Source organism: Nanorana parkeri, unplaced genomic scaffold, assembly GCF_000935625.1.
Source record: "Nanorana parkeri isolate BGI_ZX_2015 unplaced genomic scaffold, ASM93562v1 scaffold3266, whole genome shotgun sequence".
In the NCBI taxonomy this organism is placed as follows: Eukaryota; Metazoa; Chordata; class Amphibia; order Anura; family Dicroglossidae; genus Nanorana; species Nanorana parkeri.
Genome location: NW_017309534.1, coordinates 15,077 through 28,780, shown reverse-complemented (window position 1 = coordinate 28,780; position 13,704 = coordinate 15,077). Strand labels below are relative to the sequence as shown.

The window sequence follows — 13,704 nt, the reverse complement described above, 5'->3', positions numbered from 1 at the left end:
CAGAGACAGGAGCGAGAGTTGAGCGAACGCCAGTATGTGTTCCCTCCCCTCCCGGTCTACTGAGCCGACCTGTGACAGTCTCATTGTCACACGTCGCCCCGAACTATGAGGTGAGTGAAAAGCCCCTTCCCCCCATAGCTCTCCTTTAACACAATGTTTGACAGAGTGCAATATATGGTCCGTGCGCTGGACCTTAGATGAAGAATTAGATGTTATGGATCTGAATGCAGCACATGTTTACTAGTCTTTATGCGCAGCATGCACGGGCCCCTACAATCCAATGCACCCGCCTTCAGTTATAAAGCTGTATTGGTAAAAACGCAGTGTTGTGTGTTACAGCCATGTACAGGAGTCCACACACGGCCTGATACAAGCTCACGCTCCATGTATATCTGTGGCCGGTGCTGGCAGTGCCCGTCTACCCTGAGTAATATACCTATATTTATTTTTTACTCTACTTTTAGGGGCTTCTGGGAAATATTAGAGGTCTAAACAGACCCCTGATATTTCCCTTTTTTAAAATAGAAAAAGAGATTGAGAACACAAAGTCCCCAGAGATGCAGAGAGACCCCAGTCTCTTTTTCTGTGTCCCCTGTTATCAATGAACCGGAATCCTCTATAGTGAGTGTTCCTGATCATTCATAACATGAGGACAGAGTATGGTTACTATAACCACAATCATGAATGGACAGGAAGTGATGTAGATGTGATGTAGGTCACTTCCCATTCATTCATAATTGAGGATATAGTAACCCTACTCTGTCCTCAATTATCTACAAACACTCAGCGGTCACCTACTGCTTGTACCCGCTCTCATCTCTGACACGCTGTCACAGGAGGCGGTGCGGGGAGGAGAGCCCAGCCTCCTGTGACAGCGCGACCTGTCTCCGCCCACACTCCGATCTGTGATAGGAGGCAGAGCGGTGTGGGAGGAGACGCCGGCCGCTCACAGCGCTCTCCTCCCGCAGCGCTTGGCCGCCTGTCACTTTCTCTCCTCCCCGCTGGGACAGAGCGGCGCCCAGCGGGGAGGAGAGAATACACGGATGCGCCGATGTATCGGCAGGAAAATGGCACTTTCGGCTGATATGTTGCGGCGGCCGATATACCGGTGCATCCCTACTTCTGAGGGCAGCATGTGAAATAACATTACACACAATATATAGTTTCCGCACCTCGGATATGGACTTGCATAGCCATACATTGGTAGTTTGTATTCTTTCTATACAGAGAAGGTTTTGTGTTCCCCTCGGTAGGCTCTGCATGATCTCTGTACAACGTTTTGCTTCTTTTTCCTGGACAAGTTGTGGATAATATTGATTATTAGAACACTGAGACACTGTAGGCTCACACATTTACAGAGATTGCACACTAGGCCATTCTTCACAAACAATATATTTCTTCTGTCCTTTGTTCTGTGACCGTCCATAGTAGATCTGTATAAAATAAGCCGAGGCAACTGGACTTTGCTGTATTTTCCTTGAAGACGTTTCACCGGTCATCCGTCCAGCTTTCTCCATTTCAGAATGACTTGTACCAAAATTCTCTGGGAATAAATATGGTGAATTTCACTCCAATCCACATAATCTGTTAATCGCAATCGGGTGTCGATTGGATTTGCATAATTGGAGTCTAGGAGGTGTTATTAAAGGAGAACTATGAGGGGGGGGGGCTTTTCAGTCACCTCATAGATCTAGCCTGTGACAATGAGACTGTCACAGGTCGGCTCAGTAGATCGGGAAGTGAGAGAACACATACCGACGTTCGCTCACCTCTCGATCCTGTCACCGCTCTCTGCCGTAACAGGGGAGGGGCTGGATTCCCCGCTCCGATCCTCCAGCGCTGACTGGCGGGACGGGGGAGGAGGCGGGTACAGCTGGCTCTGCCTCTAGATAGGAGGAGCCAGCTGTCACTCACGCAGCTGGGCGGATCCAGACATAATTGTCGGGATCCGCTCCGGCTGCGGCGTCTCAGTATACCGCGAGCTGTAGCTCCCTATATACTGAGCCTAGGGTGACAGGAGGACGCTAGTTTGTGTCCTCCCGTTACCCTTAGGAGGACTATGGGGAAAGCCCTGACCTCAGAGTTCTCCTTTAACCTGCCCAGAGAGAGGTGGTAAAGAAGTTGGCTGGACTTATTTTTTAGATATACCGGATGAATGAGACCCTCCACAGACACAGTCCATAGTAGAGGACAGCTATTGTAGGGTGTCCGGGTGCTTTCCCTCCATGTACTTCTCTCTCTCTCCCTCCCTCCAAGGATGAGGTTCACGCGAATCAATAGGAGGATTATCGGCAGACAGAGTGTCACCTTCTCTGACGACGAGGCCTTCACACCGGGCCGTAAGAAGGTGAGAGATTGTAACGCAATGGAATCCATTTGTATTCAATGGCGTCACTCGTAGAGCGTCACGTGACGAGTTTGATCCCTGTCTCCGGTCGCAGGTTTCTAGCAACTCCAAAAAGATGAACAAAGCGAAGCAGATCCTGGAGAAAGCCAAAGCCATTCAGCATTAGTAACGCACTGGACCCTGGGCTTAGTAACGCACTGGACCCTGGGCTTAGTAACGCACTGGACCCTGGGCTTAGTAACGCATTGGATTCTGGGCTTAGTAACGCACTGGGCTTAGTAACGCACTGGACCCTGGGCTTAGTAACGCTCTGTGCTTACCTGAGACTCTCTATGGTGGGCTCTGCAGGGTCTCACGTGGACTGGTTGCCGGGGTCCCTTTCCCTGTACCTCCTCCTACCTGCAGCTGCTGGGGCCCGGCCTCCTCCACCCCCTCCCCTGCCGCCCCTGGTACAGCTGATACTCATGTAAGAGGCTGCCCAGACCCCTCACAATGTCACGTCTATCCGACTCTGTGAGTGCGATCTCACATTCCACCCCAATCACAAAGTCGGATAGAAGTGACATTTCGGGACGGGAACACCTGGACAGGGAGCCGCAGTAGAGGGATGCAAGAGCCACATGCGGCTCCGGAGCCACAGGTTGCTGACCCCTTGGTCTCACAGGACGTTGTAGATGTGGAAATTCTTCTGTTTTTCCTGCAGGAACGTATCACCATCAATGACACCAGTAAGACCCCCATCAGCCAGCCCAACGAGAAGAAGACAAATCTCCGCAGCTTACACGATGTTCTGGGGAAGAAAAAGAAGACGAAAGGCTCAGCTTCAGGTGAATCCACTTCCTTCATACTGTGCTTCTCCATCAGGCAGAGGAGTGTGCGTCACCGGCAATCCACCGTCACCAATATAATGTCTCCACTCCATCTGCTGACATCAGCCTATTATCCTGTCTTCATCCCCATTGTGCTTCTCTCTAGATTCTCACTTTTCTGTATACTCTGATCATGAGAAACGCGTTAGCTGAAAATAAAGGTTTTTTTCTTTGATTTTTCTGAAGGTCAAAGGAAAGACGTAAAGAAGAAAGCTCCTAAGTGTGCTATCATCACAATTGATGACGGGTGAGTACTGTCCTCTCACTCCCCCCCTACAGTCCTGTATTCCTGAGCCCTTCATTGGTGGGTATATGCCCAGTCTAGAAGAGGCTGGATAAGAAGGATGCTGGCCCAGCTCTCTTCAGTCATCGTGACTCTGGGAGATGGGTGCTAGGGGCCTGTCAGTATTACTGCAGTGCAATACACATACTGATACCTGGTATTTTATTTTCTCCTTTTGCCAGGTAGGTTTTGCCCTCCTACATACCGGGTTCTGTGCTTTCTGATAGGCTTAATAAACTATGGGGGAATGAATAATCCAGTGTGCCTAAAGGAGCGGTTGTAAAGGAGAACTATGAGGTCAGGGCTTTTCCCCCATAGTTCTCCTTAGGGTAACGGGAGGACACAAACTAGCGTCCTCCCGTCACCCTAAGCTCAGCATATAGGGAGCTACAGCTTGCGGTATACTGAGACGCCGCACCCGGAACAATTATGTCTGACAGCTGGCTCCGCCTATCTAGAGGCAGAGCCAGCTGTACCCGCCGCATCCGTTCTGCCAGTCAGCGCTGGAGGATCGGGGGGGGGAATCCAGCCCCTCCCCCTGTCACGGCTCTCTGCCATGATAGGATGGAGAAGTGAGCGAGCGCCGGTATCTGTTCCCGATCTACTGAGCCGACGTGTGACAGTCTCATTGTCACAGGTCGGCTAGAACTATGAGGATCAGTGAAAAGCACCAACCGCATAGTTCTCCTTTAGAGGAAAGATGGGCCTCTTGGGCTCTGATGTCAATCATGGGTCTTCTCCGTGAAGAATGTTGGTGTTATATGTCCCTCATTACCCCTCCTATCCATTCTGTGTGTGGAGGATCTCAATAGCAATGGTCATAGAATTGTCTATAAACACCTAAACCAAAATAACTCTCGTCGTCGTCATTATTGTTTGTTCATCGTTAGCTCTGAAGTCTCCGAGAATTCGCAGGATGGTGAACAGTTCAAAGCCAAGAGGGAATTTCTCATGAGTGGTTTACCGGATTCCTTGAAGCGCCACATAGCCAAAGAGGCGGCCCTGAGTGAGGCCTACGCCCTGTCCAGCCTGTCCTTCCATAGCGTGGTTCATGTGCAGCAGAAGGATGGTGAGTCTTCCCACAAAGCTTGTTCCTGAATTTGCTCTGGATACTCTTAGCGTGTATCTGGGCCAATGATATTCCTGACCTCTCTGATTTTGAGTCCTGCCCTGTGCTAAGAGTGTGTGTCTGACTCTCTACAGGATGTGAGAAGTGGAATCTGGTCATGCCCCGCTGTCCCATGCTGACAAAACTCGCGCCAGCCTCTGTCAACGTCTCAGACGTTACCTCGTTCACATTGTCTCCTGGGGAGTTCACCTCCCGCTCTGTAACGCTCGCTCTCCAGCAGCGTCCCGACATGGTAAGTGTGTTTTGGGGGAATCGGGAATGTCGTTTAGAGATACTGCAGGAAACGGGAGGCCATTGGGCCATGTCAAACTGGTGGTTCTGCCACTCCCTATCCTTGGTATTTGATGCTCCCTCGCTGACTGGGATGCTGCAGAATGCTTTGCTAGTTGGGAAGCAGCAATCCATGAATTCCTCATTGCTTTGGCCAGTAAGGGCCGACTGCCACAGATAAAAGTGGAGACTTGTTTCCTGCAGCAGAACAGTAGAAAGGCATCATGGCACACTCACAAACCAGCATGTAAAACAACTTGTCTCACCACTAAGGACAATGACGGAGGTTTGGATACACGTCTTCTGCAAAGGATGTGTAAGCCGCACTGCCGCGCCAAGGCACCTCTTATAGTGCGGTCCTTACACATCCTTTGCAGAAGACGTGTATCCAAACCTCTGTCATTGTCCTTAGCGGTGAGACAAGTTGTTTTACATGCTGGTGTGTGAGTGCGCCATGACGCCTTTCTACTGTTCAAAGCCCATTTCGTGTGCACCTTACTGTATAACTGGTAACAAATTGTTGAGTGCGTTTGTTTTGCTTTACCGATTTGGTGCAGCGACGCATGGGGTTTCTCAGCTGCCAATGGGATGTGCGGGATCCCTTGTGTGTTTCTGTACCTTTTAAGGAGGTGGGGCGTCCTCCTGACAGGCCTGCACCCAATTTGAAATCTTCTGCCCCCATGTGCTCCAAGATGGAGACTCTCATAGTTTAGAGTTAGGACCGCACTATAAGAGGTGCCTTGGCGCGGCAGTGCGGCTTACACATTGTTTCCTGCAGCAGACACTAAGGTCTCGTTCACACCTAGGCGTATTGCATACGTGCGTCTGTCGCGATTCGCGGTAAAAAAAAGTTGTGCGACAAACGCGCGTTTCCGAAGGCTACTTGGCTGTATCCCAATGGCAACGCGCAACAAAACGGCCCAAAGTAGTACCTGCACCTTTCCAGGCGTGGGCCGTTTTGTAGGGCGTTAGGGACGGGCGGAAATACGCCGAGGTGGGAACCAGACCCATTGAATACAATGGGATTTAGATGTTTGAGCGTTTTGTAGAGCGTTCGTCGAGCGTAGAACGCGCTACAAAACGTTCAGGTGTGAACGAGGGCTACGGCCTTGTTCACACCAAGCGCGGAGCAGGTGCAGACCGGATCAAAACTGCGTCCAATGGTAATTTTTTGCTCCAGTTCACATCGCAGCGCGCAGGTCCAGAGCAGGTGAAAAAAACTGCAGCAGGCCCAGTTTTACCTGCTCTGGGTCTGCAAACGCATGCAGATGCCTGGAACGCACTGAAAGCCCATTTTAAACTTTAAAAATGTTTTATTTTTTTTTACCAAAAGCGCATCTAAAAGACTATGGTGCGTGTGCAGAAACCTGAGCAGATCTGCATTTGGTGTGGACAAGGCCTTAGCCTGAATAGGCAAGGCGACAGACTCTATAACATTCATGTCTGTTATGAGTATATACAGGTGTCTCCTAAGAGTTCTGCTTTCTCCTAGGTGACCAGGAGAGCCGCGTTTTCAGAAGCCATCAGAAACTGCCTCCTGGAAGAGATTAGGCGCTCCAACCCTCAGTTCCCAGTGAGAAGGTTCTTCACCCAGCTCCTGAAGAAGCAGAATGATCACCTGGCACTACAAGACACCACTAAACCTGGTGTGTACCCTGTGGACACGGGAGATTCCCGCATTGTGGGGTCATTGCCGCCGCAAGATTACAAACCTGAGTATTTCCCTTTCTACTTCTCAGGTGGGCATCAGGCGGACAAAGGTCTGGTCGTAGAAGAGGCTGAGACTGGGGCAAAGCGTAAGAGGAAGGACTCTCCAGTCCTGAAATCTAAGAGGAAGAAGAGCACCCCCAGTAAGCACGAGCTAGATCGAGAGTCGGCCGGGAAAGCCAAGAAGGGACGGCTGTCCAGAGGCTCTCTGAGGAGAAGTGTTTCTTCTACAGATCCCGAGGTCATCGTCATTGAGGAGGAGGCGACACCTGAGCCCGATGCAGAAGGTCATTCAATCTCTTTATTGAGATACTTTATATCCCTTTTGATGTGTCTGAGAGACGTAAGAAAAGACCGGCCTTGTATTGTTCTCTGGGACAGATAAGGACATGAGTATACAAGTCTGTATTGTTGGGGCAATACCTGGAATAGAGACCCTGGGTGCCGGCTCTACCTGGACACAGCATTGAGGATTGGCCCGTTGGGGGGTCTTCTCCTTGACCTAGGTAGGTCACGGGTGTCTGGCCAAATCACACGGTGCCCATAGACTTCATCACTTCCCAATATGGCCAAAACCAATCCAGCACTTGTGATGCCACCAGATGTAGTCTGCTTATGCCAGCGATGGTACAGAGGTTCAGCTGTTGCCCCTAGATATGAATAAAACGAGAGATCTGAATGGTTTCCGCAGGTTACAGCACTATGTTTGTGCCCTTTTGTGGAAATAAGCCCCCTTCTAGGATTGGCTGCCCCAACAGTGGTGGCACACTTCCAGCTGCAGCTTAAGGGCGCGTTCACACGACGTCCGTTTTGTGTGCTGACCGGCTCCGTACGCTGCTGCACTCAAAATGCATCCCAATGTATCCCTGTGTGTTTTATGGGCTCCAGTTCTCACGTGCGCAGTCCGTTCAGCTTACGACATAAAAAATACTGCATGTCACATTTTGTCCGGTCCGGATACGCAAACGCGCACGCAACGCAATGCAGCTAAGGGGGGAAAACAAAGAAAAAATTGTATTCTTGCTCCACTTATTATGATGTCATCTTTGTTGACAAAAAATTAACTATCAGCATCTGGACCGAAAACGCATCAAAAACGCACTGCATCAGCAGCTCCACGTCTGCTGATCAGCACCTGATCTCATGTGAACAGGCCCTCATTCCTGTGTATTTCTTTAACCTCTTGCCGTCCGCCCGTAGTAAAAAAACGGACGGACGGCACTGCTGCATGTGCGGGTTGCCGTCTCCAGACGGCAATTTTTCTCTGCTCGCGCGCGCCCCCTAGCGGGCACGCACGGGCAGAAAAGACCCGACCAATACGAACACCTGGTACCGGGTGTTTCACATATAGGTGATCAGCGGGTCCATAGCCCGCCGATCGCCTATATGTGCTCGTTCGCCCCCCCCTGACCCCGCACCTTGATTCCCGGGATCCGCTGCCCCATCTTGTGTAGCCAGCTGTCACTCACGCAGCTGGGCGGATCCTGTCGTCTAAGTCGGGATCCGCTTCATCTGCGGCGGTCTCAGTATACCGCGAGCTGTAGCTCCCTATATACTGAGCCTAGGGTGACGGGAGGACGCTAGTTTGTGTGCTCCCGTTACCCTAAGGAGAACTATGGGGGAAAACACTGACTCCCCATAGTTCTCCTTTTAAGCGTGAGCTCTGTAAACAGGGTGTTCTTAGCAATGTAGAAAAGCCTAGACAGGTAAACGTGGGGAACTAAGAAGCAATCTGTGTGCAGGGAATGAGAAGACAGAATTTCTATCTGCTGCTTAGTCTTCATGATGAGGCCCATCCAGTATAAATAATACATTCCCAGTTGTAACCTAGGCGCTTTGCGTAGTTCCTCTAAGTATGGTCAGGAAAATGCCATTTCTCTTTGGCTCAGGTCTGGTGTTGGAGGACGTTCTATGGACAGAGAAGTACCAGCCGCAGAGTACCAGTGAGCTGATAGGAAATTCCGTTGCCATCAGGAGACTGCACAGGTAATGGCAGGGGGGCATTTGGGTCTCTGGTGAGCCGTGGTGGTGCTGTGTGCAGCCGCAATCAATGTAATCTTCTGGTTTGTTTTTAAAGCTGGCTGAGGGATTGGAAAACCCGAGCAGAGAAGGAGGAGAAGAGGAGTCAGATGCAGAAGATAGAAAAAGATAAGAATGGTAAGACCTAGAGCAGCGGTTCTCAAGCTGTGTAACCTCGGGACCCACATTTGTCCTCGGTCATTAAGTGGCGACCCAAGTCGCACTGTGATGGAACGCACAACATTGCGGTACTGCGCGTTCCGGCGCGGGCGATCGAACTGTGAGTGGCAGGTGTGTTTGGGGTGCCGTTGAATTGCAACACAACACACCTCCCACACCAGAACATGTGGTCGATCCACCCAGTCTCCCTACCTTACAAGAACAGTGGATCCTCAGCCTGGGGTCCAGTGTGGGCTGCTGTGCTGTGACCGAGCTCCATCCATACGTGCGATGCTTGTACAGCTCCCTTGAGTGCCCTGTAGACAAAGCCAGGAGCCAGAATGTGATATCACTCCGGTCCAGGCACCACTACAGGGCACGCAAGGGAGTGGTACGCGTGGATGGAGCTCCCTCACGGCCATAGGCCCAGCCAATGCCTCCTCAAGCTGGCACTCGGCAGCAGATTTTGAATGGCTGCTTGGCGAGAGAACAGACGGGAGGAGCTGAGGAGCCTCTCGCCTAGCATAGTGGAAGGCACACGGCGACCTGCTGAACATGGGGTCACGACCCACCACTTGAGAACCAAGGATCTAGAGCAGGGGTAGCCAAACTCCGGCCCTCCAGCTGTGGCGGAACTACAAATCCCATGAGGCATTGCAAGGTTCTCCCAGCCACAGACATGACTCCTGGAGAGAGATGCATCGTGGGATTTGTAGTTTCACCACAGCTGGAGGTCCGGAGTTTGGCTACCCCTGGTCTAGAGCAATCACATGCATAGTAGATGATTGATGAGTCCATGATGTAATATTTAACTCTCTGCTGGTCAGACACCTGGGACGCGGATGACTTCAATGACGAGGACAGCGATGAAGATTCCTTGTGTAACACCATGCTTATTACTGGACCTCCGGGTGTGGGGAAGACGGCAGCGGTCTACGCCTCTGCTCAGGAGCTCGGTTTTAAGGTTTGTCCTCTTATCCCTGAACCTTGGCCAAGTCTGGACATCCACGCACCGTTCTAGAACATGTGCCGCTTCTCCTCTCTCCAGGTATTCGAAGTTAATGCCTCGTGTCAGCGCAGCGGCAGGCAGATCTTGGCTCAGCTCAAGGAAGCCACGCAGTCTCACCAGGTGGACCAGCAGGGCGTCAATGCACACAAGCCATGCTTCTTCAGCAGCTACAGCTTGGGCAAATCTCCCAGTACGTATATTCCAAACCACCCTATGATATCAGGAGAACATGACTGTCCCTGTCACATCTCCATTGGAAGCTCTGTTCATTCTTTTTTTTCAGGGAAAGTGCACTCTCCCAAGGCCGTGGTGTCCTCTCCCAGGAAGCCTCCAATGTCACCCCGGGGAGGCAAGAAAGGCCTGGCCCCCAAGTCGCTGGCAAACTTCTTCAAAGCGGCACCAAAGCAGAGAGCTGCACCAGACCAAGGCAAAGGTATTTAGTGTCCATCCCCAGATACGTTGTGTATGCGTCTGAATACGGGTCAATGTGTGTCTGAAGGTCACTGCTTCCAGAATACACCGATTGTTCAGCATCTGATACAGCTAGAGAGATCCGTTTCCACATTGAGAAGGCAGTCATTGATCCTGGGGCATCTTCTCCTCCTCCACAGCCACACTCGCAATGTCCACTGGGAAGGCATGCGGAAATAAAACTGTAAAGCCGTTACCGTTCTTCTCAGAGAAAAGTACGGAGGAGACCCAGCGGAAGAGTGCCACCTCCCTCATTCTCTTTGAGGAGGTAAGTCATTTGTATGTGACGTGCCATGTGTCCCCCGTGCTGAGGCTGTAAGGTTGTCTGCCCTGTCTTCCAGGTTGATGTCATATTTGATGAGGATTCTGGATTCTTAAGTGCAATCAAGACTTTTATGAGCACAGCGAAGAGGCCGGTCATCCTGACGACCAGCGGTAAGCAGACGGTATTGTGAAGCATGCCCTGCGCTTTGTACTCCATAATCGGCCAGGAATAAATAGAGCTCCAGGTTTATGCGGGCATGTGACGGGAGGAGGCAACCAAACTGTGCTCAGCCTCGGTTTCCATGTCCTGTGTGTACAGGAGCTGCCCTTTAAAATCATGACACTGTCCTTTTAGCATGTGGATCAGCAAGCACTCATCAGCTCGCAAATATTGCGTGTACCTCCCTATATACACGGCTTTATATCAGAAATAGGTCTCCAAAGGGTACATATCCCATTATGGGCCCGTCTAATGCAGCCACCCTATCTCGCTGGGCCCCCCGTCTAATGCAGACGCCCTATCTCGCTGGGCCCCCCGTCTAATGCAGACACCTTATCTCGCTGGGCCCCCGTCTAATGCAGACACCTTATCTCGCTGGGCCCCCCGTCTAATGCAGACACCCTATCTCGCTGGGCCCCCGTCTAATACAGGCTGCGTGAGTTCCTTTGTACTCGGCTTTGCTCTGTTACCAGCTTTATATATTATTTTGTGTATGAAGATTCTGCTGGAAGTCATGTTGTGTCCTTGGATCCTCTTTTGATTTCAGACGCGATGTTCGGAATGATGTTTGATGGTGTCTTTGAGGAGATCACTTTCCACACACCCTCTGTGGTAGGTGCCGGGGACACACACACATAATCCCACTTCTCTGTGCCGTACGGGGCCTCATGTTCCTCCATCTTTGTTTCAGGTGAATGTGGCCAGCTATCTGCAGGTTCTTTGTCTGGCTGAGAATCTCAGGACGGACACCAAGGACTTGATGACATTTCTAACAGCCAACACTTGTGACATCAGACAAAGCGTGCTTCAGCTGCAGTTCTGGGCTCGTAGCGGAGGAGGAGGACTGAGAGAGAAGGAGCTGCCGCCTCCTGTTGGTGGGTACACAGATCCGTGTGCAGGAACATCGGGTAGTTTGCAGTGTATAGGACTGAGATTCTTGTGTTTATTCTCCAGGTATACACCGTGGTGGTGGTGCAGCAGAGGATGCTGGGAAAAGCTGTAATAAGGCCGCATCACAAATACATCCCAAAGAGCTTCCAGGCTGTAACTTTGGCTGTACAGAAAACTCGATGGGACTCAGTAATGTAATACTTCCAACAGAAGGCCTGATCCCATTTGTGAAGGTGAGTGAGTGGCTGAGCACAATGCTTTATGGTGATGAGGCTGTCGGTGTCTGACAATGATGGGAGTATCCGTGTCTGTCATACTCCCCAGGGTGATGACATGTACAATGATGGGGGTATCCGTGTCTGTCATACTCCCCTGGGTGATGCCATGTACAATGATGGGAGTATCAGTGTCTGTCCTATTCTCCTGGGTGATGTCATGTACAATGATGGGAGTGTTGGTGTCTGTCATACTCTCCAGGGTGATGACATGTACAATGATGGGAGTATCTGTGTCTGTCCTATTCTCCAGGGTGATGCCACATACAATGATGGGTGTATCAGTGTCCGTCATACTCCCCTTGGTGATGACATGTACAATGATGGGGGTATCTGTGTCCGTCATACTCCCCTGGGTGATGCCATGTACAATAATGGGGGTATCGGTGTCTGTAATACTCCCCTGGGTGATGCCATGTACAATAATGGGAGTATCTGTCATACTCCCCTGGGTGATGCCATGTACAATGATGGGGGTATCTGTCATACTCCCCTGGGTGATGCCATGTACAATGATGGGGGTATCTGTGTCTGTCCTATTCTCCAGGGTGATGCCATGTACAATGATGGGAGTGTTGGTGTCAGTCATACACTCCTGGGTGTTATCCTGTACAATGATGGGAGTGTTGGTGTTCTGCCTCCACTACATCATCTGAGATAATGGTTTGTGTCATGTGATCTGTTTTTAGGGTGCAATCTCCAAACCTGGGGAGCTGGGTAGCATACTGCAACTTTTATCAGAGTTCCAATCAAGAAACAAGGACTTCATATCCACCAATCTAGAATGCCTGCTACCATTACCTCTGTGTGTTAAAGAATCTCAAGTCTCCGCCCCTTGCGCTGAGGCAGTAGAACAAGCTCCACCCAATGAGGATGATGAGGTGAAGATGTCGGCGCAGATGAAGCGCAGGAAGAAGCTGGTGCTGCTCAATGACAGTGACTTGTTTGATAGCAGCTCCTGTTCTCTGGATCAGACGATGATTGCTGAACCCGCAGATGAGATCTCCTCCAATGGGAATGAAGAGTCTGGCAACGCCGTCTCCCATAACGCACCTCTCCGGAGGAAGCTGACTGCTGCGGAGCTGACCTCCTCCTGTCTGGTCTACACTTGCCTGGACTCCCTGGCTACCTTGGCTGACAACCTGTCCTATGTGGACTGCTGTACGTGTGAGGCTGCTGACCAGGCGGGTGGCTGCAATGGGAACTGGACTGAGAGCAGACTGAGGCACGGCCTGTGTGATAGCCTGAGGATAGAGACTGGTGATGCCGTGATTGCACAGAGTGCCGGGGAGATCAGGGCGCACATAGAGGGACTTGCTTTACACAAGTGTTCCTCTGACCTCACTACCGCTATGGACACTTCACTGGAGCAGTGCAAACGGGCCGGACATGACCCAACGGGAGAGCTCACCCTGCATGTGTCTAAATCCCGGGAGGAGGTGTACTTCGGTCACCCCTCCTCCACCGCAAGGTAAGAATTCATTGACACGTCTGAGCGCCTCGTGATATCAGGCAGCCAAGCATAGAGAAGTCATCCTTAAAGTGACATTAAACCCTTCAGATTGTGTAACATAAACCAATACTGTAATGTGCGCCGCACTGTAATCCATGGTAGCTTCCCTTCTCTTTGCTGCTCTTCCTTTTAAATCCTCATGTCTTCTCATGCTGGGGGAGAACTTCTGTTTTGCAGCAGACTGCCTTGTCTCTGGAATGGATACATGGTGTCTGTGTGTAGGTTCACAACCTGAGCCAGCACTACAGGAAGAGGCACTCAGCTGCAAAGGGAAGTTC

The 13,704-nt window shown here is 51.0% G+C and overlaps 1 protein-coding gene across 1 annotated transcript in view; it reads left to right on the top strand.

Moving 5' to 3' along the window:
* ATAD5 (ATPase family, AAA domain containing 5) overlaps positions 1 to 13,704 on the top strand; it is a 19,549-nt gene that overhangs the window by 3,244 nt on the left and 2,601 nt on the right. Inside the window, 19 exon segments of the mRNA XM_018574828.1 lie at positions 2,257 to 2,347; positions 2,442 to 2,512; positions 2,897 to 3,191; positions 3,417 to 3,463; positions 4,390 to 4,568; positions 4,703 to 4,860; positions 6,391 to 6,892; positions 8,495 to 8,591; positions 8,683 to 8,762; positions 9,611 to 9,747; positions 9,832 to 9,982; positions 10,076 to 10,291; positions 10,473 to 10,531; positions 10,605 to 10,698; positions 11,295 to 11,359; positions 11,439 to 11,622; positions 11,729 to 11,871; positions 11,963 to 12,091; positions 12,603 to 13,384. Coding sequence (XP_018430330.1) covers positions 2,257 to 2,347; positions 2,442 to 2,512; positions 2,897 to 3,191; positions 3,417 to 3,463; positions 4,390 to 4,568; positions 4,703 to 4,860; positions 6,391 to 6,892; positions 8,495 to 8,591; positions 8,683 to 8,762; positions 9,611 to 9,747; positions 9,832 to 9,982; positions 10,076 to 10,291; positions 10,473 to 10,531; positions 10,605 to 10,698; positions 11,295 to 11,359; positions 11,439 to 11,622; positions 11,729 to 11,871; positions 11,963 to 12,091; positions 12,603 to 13,384 — 3,480 coding nt within the window.